Source organism: Anguilla anguilla, chromosome 11, assembly GCF_013347855.1.
Source record: "Anguilla anguilla isolate fAngAng1 chromosome 11, fAngAng1.pri, whole genome shotgun sequence".
Taxonomy (NCBI): domain Eukaryota; kingdom Metazoa; phylum Chordata; class Actinopteri; order Anguilliformes; family Anguillidae; genus Anguilla; species Anguilla anguilla.
Window position 1 is genome coordinate 33,178,529 of NC_049211.1, and position 18,797 is coordinate 33,197,325.

Here is an 18,797-nt window from a genome sequence, read left to right on the forward strand (position 1 = left end):
CGGGGCTTGACAAAGTGGCTATGGCAACCTCTAGCTGGTGGAGGACTGAATTACAATGCAAGAAAACAAGAGGAGACAAACTGGTGGCCCTATGCATAACTGTTGTATCCACGCCATCTCCATAATCATCCATCTATCATTTTGGTAACAATTTACCAAAAACTACATAAATTACACAAAAAGCTATTGAAGACGGACATTTCAACAAACCCCATAGAATCCTGTAGTTCTATTGTTGTAGTGTTGACACATAAAATCTATGTCTATAAAGGTTTGGGCAATTGGCCAGATTTGATACGGTCAGTGAACCGTTTGAGAGAAGTTCTTTCATTTTTGCACACCTGTCATAACCGCAAAATGAGCTAACACTCGTTTATGTAACTCATGTTCCCTTAATGAAAACTAATCTCTGCGTTGCAAACCTCTAAATAATACGGCGGGGGAAAAAAAACCACTCTCATCCCTCAGGACCTTCTTCCTGCCAAATGCTCTTCAAGCTGTTGGACGGTCCTGCTGCCTCAGTCTGATGTCACTTCCAGGGACGTGCTCATAGTGGGGATATTTTTAGGATGTTCCCCGTGAGTGAGCAGTGGCCCCGAGTCATCGCGGGAAGAAGGGCTTTCGTTTGTGACCAGGGCTCCCAGAGCATCTGGCCGGGCGCCTCCCAGACTGTGGAACAGGATCTCTTCCTGATTTGTCAGAGGGTTATAAGATTCAAATGGCTAAAAATGACTTGCTGTACATAGATATGCATTCCTCTGACGTTCATACCCAGTAAAATTAAACATCTTCCACGGGAACTGCAGCAATTGATAGCATGCATGACTAAATCTTAAAGGACTTTTTAAATTAAATGACTTAGATTTATGTCAGCATTTTTCAGTTTTCTGATATTTTTTGTCAATTCCATGGACCTAACATGCCCTAATTGCAGGTGTTTGAGGTGCCTGGGCTATGTCAGCCATTTTTTTAATGAGGTGTGGATGTCACAAGGCCTGTTGGCTCATGTATGTGTTTTTTTGGGCCATTGCCTTCAGGGGATTGGGGTTGTGGAAGGGCTTCCGAACGGTTAACCGTCACTGTGGTGCTGGGCTCCAGACAGAAGCCGGCCTGTTTGCGGCTAATTGACTTTACACCCTGCATGTGCAGCCCCTGCCATTGATTTGCTGCTTGACAGAGCTCCCCTCTCCCGCATTAGTGGTTAGTGCAGATGTTATCTTGCTCGGCCAGCCTTTATTTATTTATTTTTCGACTTTGTCTCCTCTAATGCTTCAGCCGGATGTCGGAGCTCTGGGACTGGAAGCATCGTTAAAGGCTTCAGAGCGCGGCCTCGGCCCCCTCCCGTCTGCGGTTTCGGTGAGGAGCCGGGGTTAAGGGGGAAGACCTGGGAAACGTAACGAGCCTGTGGGATGTGGGAGCCTGTAACCAGTGCTTAATTGGTGCCGGATCATGCAGGAACAGGATCTGGGGCCTCGCAGTTTTTGAGTGTCTACATTATGTAAAAAAGAAAAAAGAGGAGTAAAAGAGAAGCGCTCGGGTGGGAGGCTCTTTATTGTTTCATTTCTCTGCCGGTTATTTTCTGGCACGGTGGAGGAAAAGATTGGTTTAGCTCCAGTTGGCGTCGGTTGCGGTCTTTGTGACCGGAGCCAGGGGTGGGTACCCTGTTGTAGATGTGAGCCGGAGGCCTGGCCTGCACGTGCAAAGCGATGATCCTGAAGGTGTAGCGCCGGACCGGGAGGCTGCAGCTCGTTTACTACGTGCCCCGCTTTCGCCGGGGCGCACCGTAACAGCCGTACTTCGGAAGTCGCCGCTCGTCCCCCCACCAAAATCATCCGGTGTAAATCTTACCCGACGGCCCACAAATCAATGAGACAAAGAGGGATGTGGGGGAGGGACGCGGACCAAAGAACGGAGTGTGACGTGCGGGTGGAAGTAACTGTAAAAGAAGGGAGCTGAGATGCATGCTGGGAATGTGTTCTTGTTACCTGAGCTGCATGCATGTCAGTGTGCGTCTGTGATTAATGATGCACCGTCAGCAAGGTTTCTGCTGAAGACTGTATTCAAAAGCAGTGTGCACAGGTTTACTAGACACCAAAGGGAGATGCTTGGATGTGGGTATAAGAGGGTAATGGACAAAATCAAATAGAACAAAAGTAATTGTGAGCAAATATAGGTGGCCATTGGATTTCTTCCGAAGATACGCAGAAAGAAAGAGACAGCACTTCTTCCATTAAATAAATGTACATTTTTAGATATCGATATGCAGACTTTTTATGTTTACAGGCAGTTGAATTTCAAAATTTTAATGTAGCCAAAGAATGCAGCGTGTGTACTCTGTGTACAGCCGGGGGGCGCCACTGATATCAACCGCAATGTTTTCAAGGAAAGGTATTATGTCAGCACCTGCTTCTGAAACCTAAGGTAAAGGTTACTATTAAGAGAACTGAGCCACTGGGATAGTGTTTGAATTTATGAATTCTTACGGCAAATATGTTTGAGCGTGTAATGAATGTTAAACTGAAGGCGATATTGGTGAGGAATTCTTTCTGTGCCGATGCTGGCTGTGGACTGCGGCCTCGTGAGGCTGCGCCTAATTGGCTGAAGCATCACCCGGGGATACCAGAGGTTCTGTCTGCTGGGATTCCCCCTATCTCGCTGTATCAGACTGAGTCCTCGGCTCCATCGGGTGTTCTTATCCCGCCTCTCCGCTCTGCCTGTGCATGAAGTGTCACTTCCTGACTGCAACATGAAAGGAAACGGCAGTTGGCAGGAAGCCGTTTCAGAAAGTTGGCAGGAAGCTGATTCAGAGTGTGTGGCTGTCCACAAATGGCACGGTAGCAGTGGACGTTGGGTAATTGGACTGTCTATGAACTTATTTTGGCATTCCAGAATGGGGAAAAAAAAGAGGACTTCTAAAGCTCTGAAAGTTTAATACTGTGATCATTTAATACTATAAGCTCAAACCCTGTTGCTACTTGAAGCACTGAATTCTCAGTCTCCCTCTTCCACCTACTATGGCACGTGAACTTTATGATGTGGGTTGATGTGTTTATTACTTCTAAGTAAGCGATGTATCAATGGCTATTATCGGCTGTGACCCTAATGACTTGGCCCTTGGCACCAGCGCTTCCTTGTCTAAACCTTTTTTTTGTGGAATCGCTCTGGATAAGGGCCTTCTAAATGCCTAAATGCTAATGTAAACCTTGGATAATAATTTGTGGGAAATCTACACAGCTGTAATTACAAAGACACGAGAGTAGGGCTTTTAATGCAAGATCAAATGCAAGATTTTAGCCTCCTCCTCCTCCTCCTCCTCCCCCTCCTCCTCAGTCTTGGTGACAGCGATTTGGCCCCAGTAATAATCGGCAAGGTCAACTCAGAGACAGGCCCTTAGACTCCTGACGTGTGGCAGCAGATTAAATGTGACACTTTTCATCGCTGTTATTCTTTTTAATGCAGCATGCTCAAGTCACCGTAGACCCGCTCCATTACCAGCCTGTCAAAGGAACATATTCCTGTCCCGTCTGATTAACAAGTCGGAATGACAGAAAGCCGGGATAGCCCAAATTCAGAGGAATAACTCCAAGAAGAGGATGCAACAGAAAACACTGCCCATGATGATTCATCAGTTGTGCCTGAGGATTTATAATATGGCTAAAAAGTGCTGTGAGAACTTTTCCCTCATTCTAAGTATGTACATAATATGAAATCTGATCTCTTTTTAACCCCAATTGGAGCAGTGCACTGTTGTATTGATTGATAGGTAGGCTGCATGGTTAATTCAGAGCAGGAAAAACAGCTGTAATCAAAGGGGCTGTGTATATTAGAACTGTAATCGATTTACAATTGGCCTGTATGAAGGAACTGCTCAGAATCGATCCTGTGTGATGTCACTTGTGAACTAATTCTTCTGAATTGAATTCACATGGCTTCGTGTTCTGAGGTGATGGGGAAAACAAATGCAGGGCAGCAGAATGTCTTATTCATTTTATTTATTTTTCTTGTTCCCTGTTTGTCGCGCCCTCCAAAATAACTCTCTCACGATCCTTAGTCCCTTGAGCTTAGAATCGTCCCCTTTTACAAAAAGAAAAATCACAATAAATCTGGAATGGAGAGCCGTTGTTTGTAGGTCAGGATGAATGGAGAAACATGTTTTTTTTAAAGCAATTATCACTTATCACTGCCAGTCCTCAGCCAGAGGGAAGTGGTCCTCAGCAAAATCCACTGTCTGTGAGTCACACAACCCCCCCCCCCCCCCCCCCCCACCGCTCCCCACCACCCCCTGACCCCTACCGCCTCATAAAGTGAGCAGGCCGATTAGAAATACAACTCTAACCCTGATATCTCTGGTGCGATGGACTCACTTTCTGGTTTCCTGTCTCAGTGCAGCCACAAGAGCTAAAAGATCAGACGGAGGTAGGTGGTGAGGAGGTGGGGGTGGGGGGAGAGGAGAGGAAGGTTAAGAGAGAAGAGGAGGAGGTGGGGGAGAGCAGGTGGAAGTTGAGAGAGAAGAGATGGAGGCAGGGGAGAGGAGGTGGAGGTTGAGAGAGGAGATAGAGGTGGGGGGAGAGGAGATGGAGGTGAGGGAAAGAGAAGGAGGTGGGGGAGAAGAGGAGATAGAGGCGGGGAGAGAGATTTGGGTGTTTTATATTTCCTCAGTTGGTTCAAACAGAATGGTAGTCTCTGACATCAAGCACAATCAGATTGTACACGGGGAGGGTGGGGTGGGGTGTGGGGGGTACCTGTCGTCAGTCTGAATGCAGATGGCATTGGCACCCAGCTGTGAAATGGCGCCCGTGTCCTCTCTCGCCTGCGCGGTCGCGCATATTGATTAAATTTCTCTGAAGGAGGCTGTTCGCCTTCTCTCTTTTTGCAGCAGCAGCAGTCCCATCGACCATTTCAGGAAAAATATTTTAATTGCTATTGACTGTGGCAGTCTGCGGGGCATAACATGCCAGGGATCAGTGCCCTATTTCGCCAGGCCGTCACCGTCTCTACATGTAAAAGGAATTGGGGGGGGGGGGGGGCAGTTTTGATTCAGACAAACGGTCTGTATCACCAAGAGGAAATTTACAAGGTTGCAAAATGGCATGTCACAGCTGCGGTAGTTGGGTGGTGGATTATTTTTTTGCCTGCTTGCTGTTCATTGCAACATAAACCTGGGTTCTGCCTAAGAGAATGTTGGCCCTGCAGTTACTGCCCTATGTTACTGTCTTTCTTTGCTGAATATTGTGCAAGCTTGTGCTGAGTTTTGGTTTGGGGTCGGGTATTTATTTATTCATTATGTTGGGTGCGCCTAAGGCTTTAGCACACTAATTCTAACCTAGAAAAGCTTACATTTTCTGTAGAAAATGTGGGGTTGCTTGCTAAGATTAAAGATCCTGAATTGAGTTGTGCTGTTATAGCAGTAGGTGGTTTCCATGTTATATTAGGGTGTTGCTAGTGCATTGCTTGGTGGTTGCTAGGATGCACTAGGTGGTTGCTTAGTTTTTTTACATGGCTTCTGGGTAGTTGTTAGAGTGCTACTAGGTGGTTGCCCTGTCTTACTAGGTTGTTGCTAAGGTATGCTAAGTGGTTGTTAGGGTCTTAACAGGTGGTTGCTGAGGTGGACTAGGTTGTTGGTACAGCCTAACTTGGTGGTTCTGAGGGTGTTAATAGGGTCTTACCAGATGGTTGCTACGGTGTACCAGGTGCTAACCACTGTCCTCAATGAATCAGATATCAGAACTGCTATCCTCAGCTAAGAAGATAATGGCTAACTACTAAAGAGTGTTAAAGTCCCGCCCATCACAAAAAAGTGACTGGACCTAGGAAGTAATTTAAAGCAATGGGATTTCCCATTGGGGAAAACTCTTAAAATCTTCTCATGAGCAAATCATTACACAACCTCTTTCTCTGCTTCATATATGAGATGATTGTTAAAAATTATATTTAAAAACTTTTATCCTCAGATCCTCAGATTTATATGCATACTATCCCCTATCCTCAGCTAATGCAATATTGGCTAACCGCTATCCTCAGCTAACAAGATACTGGCTAACCACTATGGCAACGTTGGAAAAATGATACTCAAGCAGCTTAAAGTACACGCTTCTCCATAAAACTATAGGGAGATCTGAATTGTAAAAGACAGAAACTTCCAGAAGCTAGTTTTATTACTCCATGTTTTACCATGGCAACAGAACAATCTATTTTCAGTTGAACAATGGTTGAGTACAAAAGAACAAGTGCCCCGCTCTTGGAATTTTTACAAGGCCCTTAAAACCATCAGAGGTGATCTACGGCAGTATTAAAACCATTTAGTAGTTTTATTGCCTGTTACAGTAACTGGCTGCTGCCCACGGACCTATGTTATAAACGTCTTTATTACAAATTACTCATTCCATTGTGTGAGTAAATGTGCTCCCTTATTTCAGTTATAGTGTAGAACAGAGGGCTGCTCTCTCATTGGCAGCCTTGGACAATGTGCCGTCGTGAATAAAAATGATTCATTATTTATGATGAGAGTACTTAAGCGAGAACTGCCGCAGTCGCCCTCATTAGAAGAGACCGTTTCCCCCGGACCTTGTGTCTGAATTGAGTTTCTCACCCTATAAAGCAGGATTTCAATAGAGGTGGGGTGTGAGGAGTTCTTATGCTGTGGACTTAGGAAACTTGGATCTCTTTATTGCGCTGTATAAAAAGCTTAACCTTACAGCCCTGGTTACAATGTATGTGTAAGTAACTGATTACAGTGCACCTTTTAAATTGGCTCAATTTAGGTTCTTTGGATTGCAAAATATAATTCCAAGCTCCAGTGACAAGCCTTTTATTATGGCAGAGCAACCATAAATAAGTTGTACAGTATTAGCTCATATTGTTATGTTCAGCTAAATAGAATAATAGCTCCAGTAAAATATTTGTTGTTTTGTGAACTACATATTATTACTCCGTTCAAATACAAAACCAAGTTCACATGATTAAGAATTGTACATTATTGGGCCAGCATAAAAATAAATGTTTTTTTTTCAGTGACTTGTTTTACGGATGCTGTTATAAAACTTGTATGCAGTCTAGGGGTTTAATTTTTCATATCTTGCACCAGTTAGAAAGAGGATGGAAATAATAGCCAAATGTGAGACCCGCCTCCATGTTCTTTATTTAATGTACTCATATTTCTACAGAAGCTACATTGCAAACTAGTATTTGATACTTCAACTCTTCAATGGCATTTTTATTGAAGTGAAATTTGAGGCGAGTGGGGATTTCACATAGTCAGTCACTAAATAAACATGAATAAATAATGGGTTCTTTTGTAGTTGAAGGAACCTTACATTTTTATAGTGTGGTGATCTCGATGCGCACAGAGGTTTGCTCCATGGCGTCTGCTAAGCGAACAACGGATGCTGTGTGTGTCCAATGAGAATCCAATGAGACAAACTGCATTCACTGCAGATTCCTGAAGAAAAAGCAGGGTGTTGAAAATGTGTGAGGAGAACCTGGACTGCGTGGCGCTCCCATTTTTACTATTTTAAAACCAGCATGTGAATGCTTTTGTAAGCAACAGTTTTCTAGGAGGGATAGTTATAAAAGAAGCCCCAGACGTGCAGAGCCAATCCTCCTCAGACACGGACTGTATCAGAAGACCTCGCAAGCACACCCCACGAATGACTGGATGTGGTGGCGTCTTGTCACCTTTCACACCAACGGGCCCGTCAAAGCCAGCACTCACCGGGTTTTTGAATGGTGACCGCGGTCACTCTCTGCTCTTGATTCCTTGACGAGGAATCTTGGCCGGTTCCACATGACATCTGTGGCCGAATGAGATTTCGGTTCCTTACGAATCTTACATCCTGTTATCTTCTATCAGGTGGCTACTTCGATGACCAGTTTTGATGACGATTAATTGTGGGCCTGCATTCTATATTCAAACTAGCTGTTACTCGAGAGAGACACCCCAAGCCTGCCTTGATTTAACTCTGAAGTCAATTTTGTAGCGCTGTACTGTTTCTACCATACGATCCCCGCGCTTAATCGAACTGTCTTTACATCTGTCAGCAACTGTTATTTACTGTTCAAGGAAGGACGGGGCTAAATGAACCCGTCAGCGCCGAGCAGGAAGTGATACCCGGGGCTGACAGTTGCGACCGTCTGAGGCTCCACGCCCGTTAAAATGAGCGGTGCACCATTTCCAGTCTACGTGGCACAATGAGCAGTAATTACGCGCGGCGATAAAGATGAAGGTTAATTATGTGCCATTGTGTTTCCAGTGACTTGTTTTACGGATACTGTTACAAGGCCCCTTCGCAGAGGTATAATTTTTCATATCCTGCGCTAATTAGGAAGAGGGTGAAAAGAATGGCCTCGCGTGAGACCCTGGTTCCACCTCCATTTTCTCCATTTTTTTTAATGCACATTGTTTTACGGGAGCTACGTTGAAAACCGTGATGTGATATTTCAACTCTTAAATTTCATTCGCCATTACAATAAAAATGCCACCGGAGAAGTGGGGATTTCATGTACTCAGCCACTTAGACATGAATAAATAATGTTTTTGCAGAAGAAAGCGCAATAAAATAAGACCTCCGAACTCCTCGTCTTCTCGGAAGAGCGAAATGATTTCTCCAAGGTCTGTGAGCTGTAATCAGAATCAGTTTTGTATTAATCATGAAAGACTTGGGGGCTGAGTACCACAAAAGCCAGTGATCATCATGTACTATGTCTGGCTATCTATAGCACAAATACAAACTGCAGTGACATTTCCACATTTGTGGGAGAACGTCTGTGCTTTGTGCACTAGATAAGCACAGATGTCAACTTTTGGGAAAAAAATGTAACAAATTTTCTTTGCCTAAAAAACTATATCTACTCGCTTACTTTGTTAAGCAGAGAGTCTCTATGTTATAACTATCTAATTACATGGTAATATCTGTTAATACAGTGCTAATAAATATGGTTATTAACTATTGGAACATTTTTAAATAAAGCAAGGATTTGTTGATCCCAGAAGTTAAAATTTCCATACACTAGTTGGCTTTTAATTATAATTTATTGCCATTTATTGCTTTCATTGTCTTCTTAAATTTTCTGGGGATAACTCTCAAGTACTTTATGAACACCCAGAAATGAGCCTTTTCTGTGAACTATTTTTTCTTTTATTGCCAGTTAGCACCTAATTACATTGTTATTTTATTGTGCTTTCCAGCTGAAATGTAGTACTTTCATTTTGAAGTTGGAACTATGATCTCTAAACTATTTCATCAAATCATAACATAACATAATGATGAGATGCTTGCCCTTACCACTAAAGGGTACCCAGTGTACAAAATAAGTGTAACTTCCTTGGATTTATACTCAGTACTTTTGGCTATATATCCCAGCATCCTTTTGCCATTCTTTACTGCTATGGCACAATAACTGGAATCTGAAAAGCTTTGGTCAACTATTACTCCCAAATATTTTTCAAATTGACCACATTCCAATTTTGTTCCTACCAAAAAGTAGTACTGCTTTATGTTTTTATTTCCCACATGTAGAACTTTCCTTCTATATATGTTGAATTTCATTTGCCAGGTTTCTGTCCAATTCTGGATTCTGTTTATCTTATTGGATTACTTTAGTAGATTCCAAACTGTTAGCTAAACCTCCCAGCTTTATCATCTGCAAACTTAACTAATGTACTTTCAATGTTGCTGTCAAGGTAATTGATATAAATAAGGAAGAGCAGTGGTCCCAGCCCCAACCCTTGTGGGACTCCTCTTCCCACAGTGCACTGCTCAGATAAGATACCTCCTACTACTCTTTGTGTACTACCGTGTAGTCAGTTCTGAACACACTCTGAAATACCTCCAGCAATTCCGACTGTTTTCATTTTGATAATGAGTCTCTCATTTGGTACCTTGTTAAATGCATTTTGGAAATCTAAATATATAATGTCATAAGCCTTGCTACAATCAAAACACTTGGTAGCTTCCTCGACAAATGCTAAATGGTTTGTCAGCCATGACCTTGCTTTGCAAAAACCACGTTGGCTTTCCCTTAGGATGTTGTTATTTGTCAATAAAAAACTAAATCATCTTTTGTTTTGGTTTAAATACGATATCTTACAGTTGCCTGCTAAATGGTTACCATGAAATGACTATGTAATATTAATTATTTACTATGGCATTTCCTGGTAATTAAGGCGATGTGTAAAGGAAGGGCTATCTCAGTGTCTTCTGCCTCTTATTAAGGGGAGCAGTGGCTGATCGTTTTTCACGGCTTGTTAATTTGCGCTGTCCTGTTCTTTCATTTTAATAAGTAATTTTCTTTACACCTGATCACAGGGCCTAGGACTTGTCGGTGATCACAGTTCGTTTTCTGTTCTGTTTTCAAGCCTTTTGAAGTCGTGCCCCTCCTTTAACTGATATTTTCCGCATCCCTTTCATTTCACTCTTCTGTTCATTTCCCCTCTTTTCATCCTCCCACACACCCACCTCTCAGCTTTTTGGTGGCATTCCAATCTGTCGTTGCGTTACCTTGATCGCTCTTTCCTTTTAAGCCCTTTAAAGTTCCTCGCCCACCTCTCTCCGCCCCCCCCCCCCCGATATGCCCTGCACTCAATTTCTCTCTTGCTCTTTCTCTCTCTCTCTCTCTCTCTCTCGCTCCATCTCGCACTCTCATTGCTCTGCGATATTTTTGTCATTCCGGTCCTCCCCCTTCTTTCCGTTCCCCTTCTTCACTCTCCTTTCTTTTCTCTTCGTTTTTCTTTTTTTAAGCGACCGGTGCGAAGCCAGAAGGAAAATGAATGGAAATCAGCAGTTTATGTGCTGCTGGTCGAGTTTATCAGCCGCGCGTTTTCTGACATTCCTGCAGCTGCAGACGCGGCCGCGATCCGTATCAGCAGATAGCTCTCAGATAGAAACCATAGTAACAAGGTGCAAAGCCCCATGGCTCATCTCCTCCCTGCCTGCCTGCCTGTCGTCTCTCTCTCTCTCTCTCTCTCTCTCTGTGCTCATAAACAGAGCCCGCAGCACCTCTTATTATGGTCTGTTCTCCCCGGTCAAAAGCCGGATTCACTGCCCTTATTAAAAAAAGAGCGCTACTCTGAATGCAGACTCATTTTATTCCTTTTCTACACGGAGGCCTTGGAGTTCATTCACAAGATGCAAAATGATAGCATCTGATCTGTATCTTCAGTTCCCCCCCCACCTCCAGTGTCTGTGATTCTTTCCTTTGGCCAATGCCTCAGATGTTCATTTCTGTGTTTTTCTGTGCAGATAATGGGAAATGATAGGTTGATAGAATATGAAGACATTAGCAAATTCTATAAATCTGCCTGTGCCTGCGTGTATTAAATATTGATATCAAACAGTGTTTGAAACAGTTGCTTGTTTGGGATCAGGATTAAATTATATATTTGGCAAATGTACATCCTAATGAACCTAATGACATCCTCTTAAATCATAAATTACTCTTTTTCCCCACGGTGCGCAGGAACTGCCGCCGTGGGCTATGCATGGCAAATTGTGGTCACTCACTCATGGATGACCTGAGAGGGACGTTTTGTGGGACGCATGCGCAGGTGGTGCTTCGTTTAGTAGGAAGCATGTGAAGGTGCATCTCCCAAAATCACCACTTCGAATGGCATTAAGTTTTTAAGCACAGCTTGATCGCCTAACGTTACTTTAGCTAACCCTAACATGTTCGCATTTCGCCTGCTTTAGCTAACCTAGTTAGCGCGTACCACCGATACAGATATGTGGACACATGGAGGACAACAAATAACGTTACAGAGGTGAGGACATGCCATAGCTAGCTAGCTGTATAGTTAGACAAGTTTTACTCATGACACTTTGTACAGGTGCGCTGTGGGTCTGGACGGTTTCGTGCTTGTTTTGTTTGGAGGGACAGTACCCATGTGATATAATTATCTAAGCAGTCTCTCAACCTCCAAGCAGGGTATCCAGAACTTTTGCCTGGCTCACATCCGCATGCATCTCACAGGGTGCAGTCTCTGACATTAAAGGTCTCAGAGCATGGGGGGGGGGGCATGTTCAGAGTGTGGGGGGGGGGGGGTTCAGAGTGTGTGTGTGTGTGGGGGGGGGGGGTGTACATGCTATGCTGTACAAGTATTTTTCTCCTTATGGAAATAGAATACACTGAATTGTATTAAAGTGCAATATGAGATCAACATATTGCAACATAAAATTTCAAGCCAGTTTCAGATATTGCTGTATTTCTTTTCAGGACAGTGAAATATATCTACTTTGCCATATTGTTATAACCTCTGTTGTAAGTTTTGTGTTTTCATTTGTTTGTCTTGTTTCTGTTTAAAAAAGACACATTTTCTTGCCATTCACCGGTGCACACTTCCTATTCCTATTTGCTATGCTACTTGTGGGTTGTGATTACTTTGTGGACCTTTGGTCTTGTTTTGCTCGACTTTGATTCTTGCTTAGCCCTTCCAGGTTGTTTACAGAGTGGATTTTGTGTGTTTCATTCAATCTGACCTCGACTCTCGTCTAGACGTTCTGTTCAGCACATATTGACTCCGGTTAGTTAGGAGTGTTCCCAGCTGAATTGCAAATCCTTCCATCGAGATACTATTTTGGTATTTTGCTTTGACAGTTTAAATGTCTTTGTTGTTTTTGAAGGTGACTCTGGGTGGAAATTGGACTCTCTGTGGGGTACGCTATTCGGACTCTTGGTTACGGTCCACAGACAGTGTCCAGAAGCTTAAAACCGCTCCATTCCTGTTTCACGGTTGTTGTTTTTTTCGATCAATAAGACAATAGCATCGATGTCTTCGATTCGAGAGTCTCGCCTTGCATTGTGAGAGCAGCTAACAGTTTCATGATTTGAAAAATTTAGAATTTAAAATTTGAAAAGTAATCCAAGTAATCATCATATGTACTCCGTAAATACAAAATAAGTTCCCCGGAAAATAAGGAGAAAACAGTTAGACCTGCTAAATAGTGCAAATGTGTCTTTGTACTCAACTATGGTCTAGTGTCACTAATGGGACAAGCACACAGCGTAGAAGCGCAAGCTTTATTTTGTAAGGCAGAGTAGACAGACTAATGAGTTCTAGAACAACACTACTCATCAATACAGCAATCAGCATGAGAAGCAGCTCGCAATAACTTAAATAAAAGGCCGTGTGTCTATTTTGTTTACCATTATTCTGTTGCAATAAACTCACTTGCTCAAAGAACCAGACCGAAGCAGATGCTTCTTTGTAGCGAACGAGTACCAGGGCTCGAACACTATGTCCAACCAAAATGACTGAGACATCCGTCATTATGGTCTTTGAGATGTGACAACAGAGCTCTTCTGGTTCAGGGGGTGGAGCCAGAAGAGGCGAGTGACACATGTAAGAATCAGCATCACGGTACATGATCACTCTGTCAGCAACCAGGATTTCAGCACAGCGCTGCTTTGGGTGTTTTTTTTTTCACAGTGACTGCAGATCAGGTCTTTTAGCTGATGGGTAAGTCTGGGGTGGAACGGCAAGCCGTGTTATTTTGAAAAGGGGGGGGGCTGGGGTTGCGGACAGCGTGTTCTCTGCGGGGATCATGTGACCTGGGGGTGGGTACTAGAGGCTGCCGCTCTGCGCCAGAGACGAGCCTTACTCAGAGCAGCCTGCGGGCACACCCAGAGAGCCGGAGCGGTCCGATCAGACCGGCCTCGCCTCCGGGCCCTGTGGCTGATCGCCAGAGGTGTGCATTTGAGCGGTGGGTGGTCTGAGCATCGGGCGCCGTCAAGATGGGAGAGTTCCCCCTTTCTCGCTCAGGATGCGAACCCCTGTAAGGCAGGGCTCCCGAGGGGGACCCCTCACCCCCCACCCACCTCAATCACAGCACCGGCGCGGGGACCGAATACGCGTTCCGCACCTCCCTGCAGATAAATCCTCACGTCCACCGCAATATCGCGGCGAGCGGCTTTCTCAGCTTTGATGCCGTCTGATTTATGCCCCCCCCCCCCCCCCCCCCCCCCCAATGCCCCGCGCCCGGTCCTGAGGCCTACGATTTATACGGTTTTCTTTTTTCCCATTTTTTTTTTTTGAGCGGAGACATTCCCGCCGTCCGCTCGAGCCCGTCTCGCGTCTCCCGATATCGCCGCAGCGCGACTCCCCGGGTGGCCGTTTCCGAGGATCCGTAATCTGGCTCTCTCTCTCTCTACCCCCCCGAAAAGAGATTTTAATCTCTGCGTGACGGCCGGGTTAAATAAAGGTCAGATTGTGTGAAGGAGCCGGGGCGGGGGGTGGGGGGGGGTGTGGGGGGGGGGGGGCGGCACGTTTCTGGAATCAGAAGCGGCGTCTCGTTTCAGCTCCCTTTCTCCACGGCGAACGGCGGGCGGCGGCGGCGGCGCGATTGAAAGGCCGCTTCCCCGATTTCGATCTGCGCGACACGTGTTGGGCTAAAGTGCTCTGCGCAATCTGATCGCCTCTCTTTAATTGTCGGGGACGATAACGAGGGCCCCTCGGCTCTAATGAGCTCTGCCCGTCTGCGCTTCCTCCGGGCCCTAATTACTGCTCCTGATATGCAGACGCCGCTCTCGTGATTACACGCCGCGGCCTGGCGCTGGCATTCCCAGCATGCAAATGCAGCTCCCGGTGTTCCCAAAGACATCTGTAAAAAAAAAAAAAAAGATCAGTTCTGCGGTGGATCTGTCTGTAAAGGAGCCGGCCGTGAGCAAAGGCTAGGCCATAAAACCCTAACCCCCCCTCTTTTTAACCACCTGGGTTCTGTCTTTAGCTCAATACAAATTCTGCAGCAGTGGGGTATGAGTCGTTTCATCTCACCGAGCATTGGATGGACAGGCCAGGTGTTCTGCATCCAGCCCTACCAGTGCTCTACCAGCCACACACGGGGTACCAGTTGTCATCCGCTTCCTCTCTGATCAGTACAAGCTCTCCCGATGCACGTGGTGGTCCGGAGACAAGTACAGCGTTTATCGGTCACGGAGGACATCATCAAAGGAGCGAACGCGATTTGGCCGTTCCTCTGAACATCTGTGCACGGTTGAGATTTTTCCTCCCAATATCTGTGCATATTTCAATCCGGGGTTCGTTTGAACAAATGTGTTTGCCTTGCACATGAAATATGGCCCTCGGGAGGGACGCGTTCCATCACTGCTGGTTACCGCCACGTAATGTCAAATCAATACAAAGCGTGTTACGGCAAATGAGAAATACGATGTGGTCCGATCAATTTGTGACGAGATATGACTTCGGGCTCCCCGCTGTCTGCGGGAAGTGCATTTTGCGTTCAACTAGCAGGGATACAGTTACCATGGATCCGCTGTGGCGTACAGCTGAGATAAACTCAGGACCGGAGACTGGAGAGAGGGGGACCAAAACAATTTGAGGACGGAAAAGAAATGACTCTATTGGAGGTTGTTCGCTCTTTTTTGGACAGTAGCTCACAAGAATTTTATTTTTTTTTATTTCAAATGGAACTTAATGAACTCTGAACTGTGAATGCCTGTGAAGAACCCGTATGTCAATATACAGTACATCATCTTATTGCTAATATTTTATTGTATTCTCAATTTCTACCTCACTGGCGACTGAAGGTAAGCACAACTGTCGTAGAGTAGAGCAGGGTTGCTTCCAGTACGCAAAAGAAAAGTGGCTAATCGGCAGAGGAACAGCTTCACTTCATGATTTTGAATAGTCCCCCCTTCTGTCTTGCTACACTAACAATAAATGGCAATTTAAAACACCAGTTTCTTTATGTAAAGATAATTTTAATAGTTTGTATTGAAATTTCGATTTGGTCTGTGATTTATTTCATACAGGTCGAGGTCGTGGTACCTTTCTTTGTTTTGAAGACGGTCTGGTTCGGGTTAGGAATTTAATGCGCGCGCACAGTTTGGTTGCGGTTAGAAAAAAGCACTGATGCAGGAAATTACCCCAAGGCTGCCCAAGTTCTTCTTTTATTGTTCAGCATGGTATTTAGAATCCTACAATATGGACAGGCCATGCAGTAAATTGCCTTTTTTACTGAAGGATGCATTCTTGGTAAAATGAGTCATTGTCCTTGTGGTATGTAATAATTTGGGAAAAGATATTCTTAAATTCCAGAGAAACCGGGTAAAACAGGACATCAGTTCACGAGAAAAGTGTCTAAACCCATCCGCAGATTACCTTTTCAACTTCAACAGAACCTTTCAAGTTTGCAGCCTGGCCCAAAAAATGTCTGCAGCCAGAGGACAACCTGAGACCGTAAACAAATCCGGTGAAAAGGCATTCTGCTGAGGTTTGCTGTCTGTAAACACTCTTGCGGTTCACAGCGGGGTGATAAATCTGGCTCACTGGCACTGCAGATTCTCTCCGACCGGTTGGCACTGAAATACAAGCAGGCAAAGATGATGTTATCTGGGTCAATATGCACACCCTCATCGATCTGGATTCATCACAGGGGTAATTGTTTTTCAGAGCAAAGAGGTTTTAAAATCTGAGACGTGCATTTTCAGACTACAGGTACCTTTTTGAATGGACTCACGTAACTACCACAACTGAACTAGGAATGCCATTGCCCTGGCTTCCCTCTTCAAAATGAAGCCCCCCCCCCCCCCCCCCCCGCCTTCACTGTGCAGTTGATGCAGAACTGCTCACCAAACAAACCTGCTGATTTAAAATCAAGCAGGAAACTGTTACCATCATGTGACTGTTGGAGACCCAATGTACTTCTGAAAAATAAAATTTCATAAAATTTCATAAAATGAAAACATTTGTATATTTATTGTATGTCTCACACAACTATCACAGGGCACACACACTATTCACTCACACACTCATATCTAGGGGTACCCCCCCCCACCCCCCCAGTCTGCCAGCGGTCCCAACACCACCCACCAACCCATACTGCCATCGCTTCCAACAGCTCCCCACCTTGTTTATGGCTGAGCCTGCAGCCCTGCATTTTGTCCAATTTTCGCAAATTATAAACCTGGCAACCCTAAACTGGAAGCTCCATTATCTGTGGCCTGCATCTAGTCATTGCATACAGTATGCACGTTACTGCATCATATATTTTAATTCTCCTATTTGTGCATAATCAAATGTCACAAATAAATTAATACACAACAAGCCTCAATGGGTATAATGGGTATATATTTCTCAAATGTTTCTCAGTATTTCTTGTGCATCTGTGAGGACAAATTTGAGGATATTGAAGGCAGATCTTCTTCCTCGCCAGTACTTTAATTTGAGTCCCGCTCTGTTCGTAGCACTCTTCACCGAAGTTCCCCATGACATCACCACGAAGAGCGGACGGGACGTGGAGATGGCGTGCTCTTTCAGGGGTGCCGGCTCGCCCTCTTACTCCCTGGAGATCCAGTGGTGGTACTTCAAGAGCCACAAAGACTGGACGGACAAGCAGGCCTGGACGACCAATCAGGTGAGGTGGAACGATACGTGCAGGGTTGAGGTGTGGTGGGGTGGGACGTTGGGATAGGTGGGTGGGAGGCTTGTGTGGAAAGAGCAAGGTCATGTGACTAATACTCAGCCTGACAGGAAGCCTAGCCATCCTGGTGCTAAAACCAATGACAGCATATAAATGGACGACGGGACACCGCTAGTTTCAATGGGCAAGAATGGAAGCTGATCGTATCATTTCCTGTGCAATGGATTCTGGGAATGCACAAGATTGCACAGGCACCAAGTCTCCGGTTTGTGATACAAAACATTTACTCCTTGTAGTAGCTGTTTTGTAGAATTAGTTAGGATACAGCATTGAGTTTATAACGCAAATCATCGTAGACATTTTGATGTGTGAAATTATTCCTCATTCTCAAAGTACCTCGCTATAATATGTAGTGTGGATAATAGTTTCCCAGTTTCCATACGACAATCCTCCATCAGAGTTTCAGGATTTTTAGAGGGCTTATTCTTCGAACGTTACAGCACAATCCTTTGAGGTTGCTGGTTTATGACGTCATTATTTGTACTGAGAAGCCCAGAAATCGTTACTTCTGCTGGCACGCGCTAGGAGAGAAGTCCTGGCCCCCTGGCTAAAACACAAGGCCGCCATTAGTGTGGCGACACCATCGATGAGCTAATTTAAAGAGTTGCCACGCAGAAGCGAACTTCTCCCGAGTTTCAAACGCAGATCAGACATGTTTGTGAATTGAATCCCTGCGGTTTGCATGCGCCGTTTTTCGGACGGTCGCGCCAATCGAAGCACGCCGTTCAGAGAGACCCTAAAGGCGTACGCCGGGCGTTATTCCTGCAGGCCCCCACTGGCCTCGCGTAGAGAGAGAGCGAGAAGCCGAACCTGCGAGGCGAGCAGGGAGAGCGGATACCGTAGCGGTGTAAACTGAGCGAGGTGTGCAGCAGGTAGCTCGGCGCACATTCATCACGGTAGCAGAAAATAGCTCCGGTCCCCCGGGCGCCCGAAGGCATCGGGGAGAAGAAAAAAAAAAAAGGGCAGATTAAAAATCTTGCTGCGGAGGAAGAAAAAAAATAAAAAAACAGAGCAGATTTCTCTCCGAGGCTGAATGTATCCGACCTCCCGCTGCGTCGTCAGAAGACTTAATTGGACGGGGGGAGAGGATGCGCGCAGACTTCCGCTCCCTTCCCCCTCCTGCATAATTCATGGCCCGGCGCTGGAACCGCCGTCTCCCGCGACGATTTGCATTCCTCCCGCGGACGCGGCCCGGCAGTAAACGAGGCTGTTTTGACCAAAACGAAACTCGACGGCCGTTTATTGGCTGGCTCCGTTCTTGAAGGGCGGCGGTCACGGTGAACTGCGCTCAGATGGCAGCCGGCAGCCCGATCGGTTGTTACAAACCGATTCCAGAAATAGAATCATGGAGAACGGATGTAACAT

The 18,797-nt window shown here is 45.3% G+C and overlaps 1 protein-coding gene across 3 annotated transcripts in view; it reads left to right on the top strand.

Annotated features, from left to right (window-relative positions):
• The window catches only part of LOC118207294 (V-set and transmembrane domain-containing protein 2-like protein), a 44,521-nt gene that overhangs the window by 14,435 nt on the left and 11,289 nt on the right, over positions 1-18,797 (top strand). For all 3 annotated transcript variants that reach the window (XM_035380718.1, XM_035380719.1, XM_035380720.1), the window contains one exon: positions 17,197-17,366. In XM_035380718.1, coding sequence (XP_035236609.1) covers positions 17,197-17,366 — 170 coding nt within the window. The remainder of the gene's footprint in view (positions 1-17,196; positions 17,367-18,797) is intronic.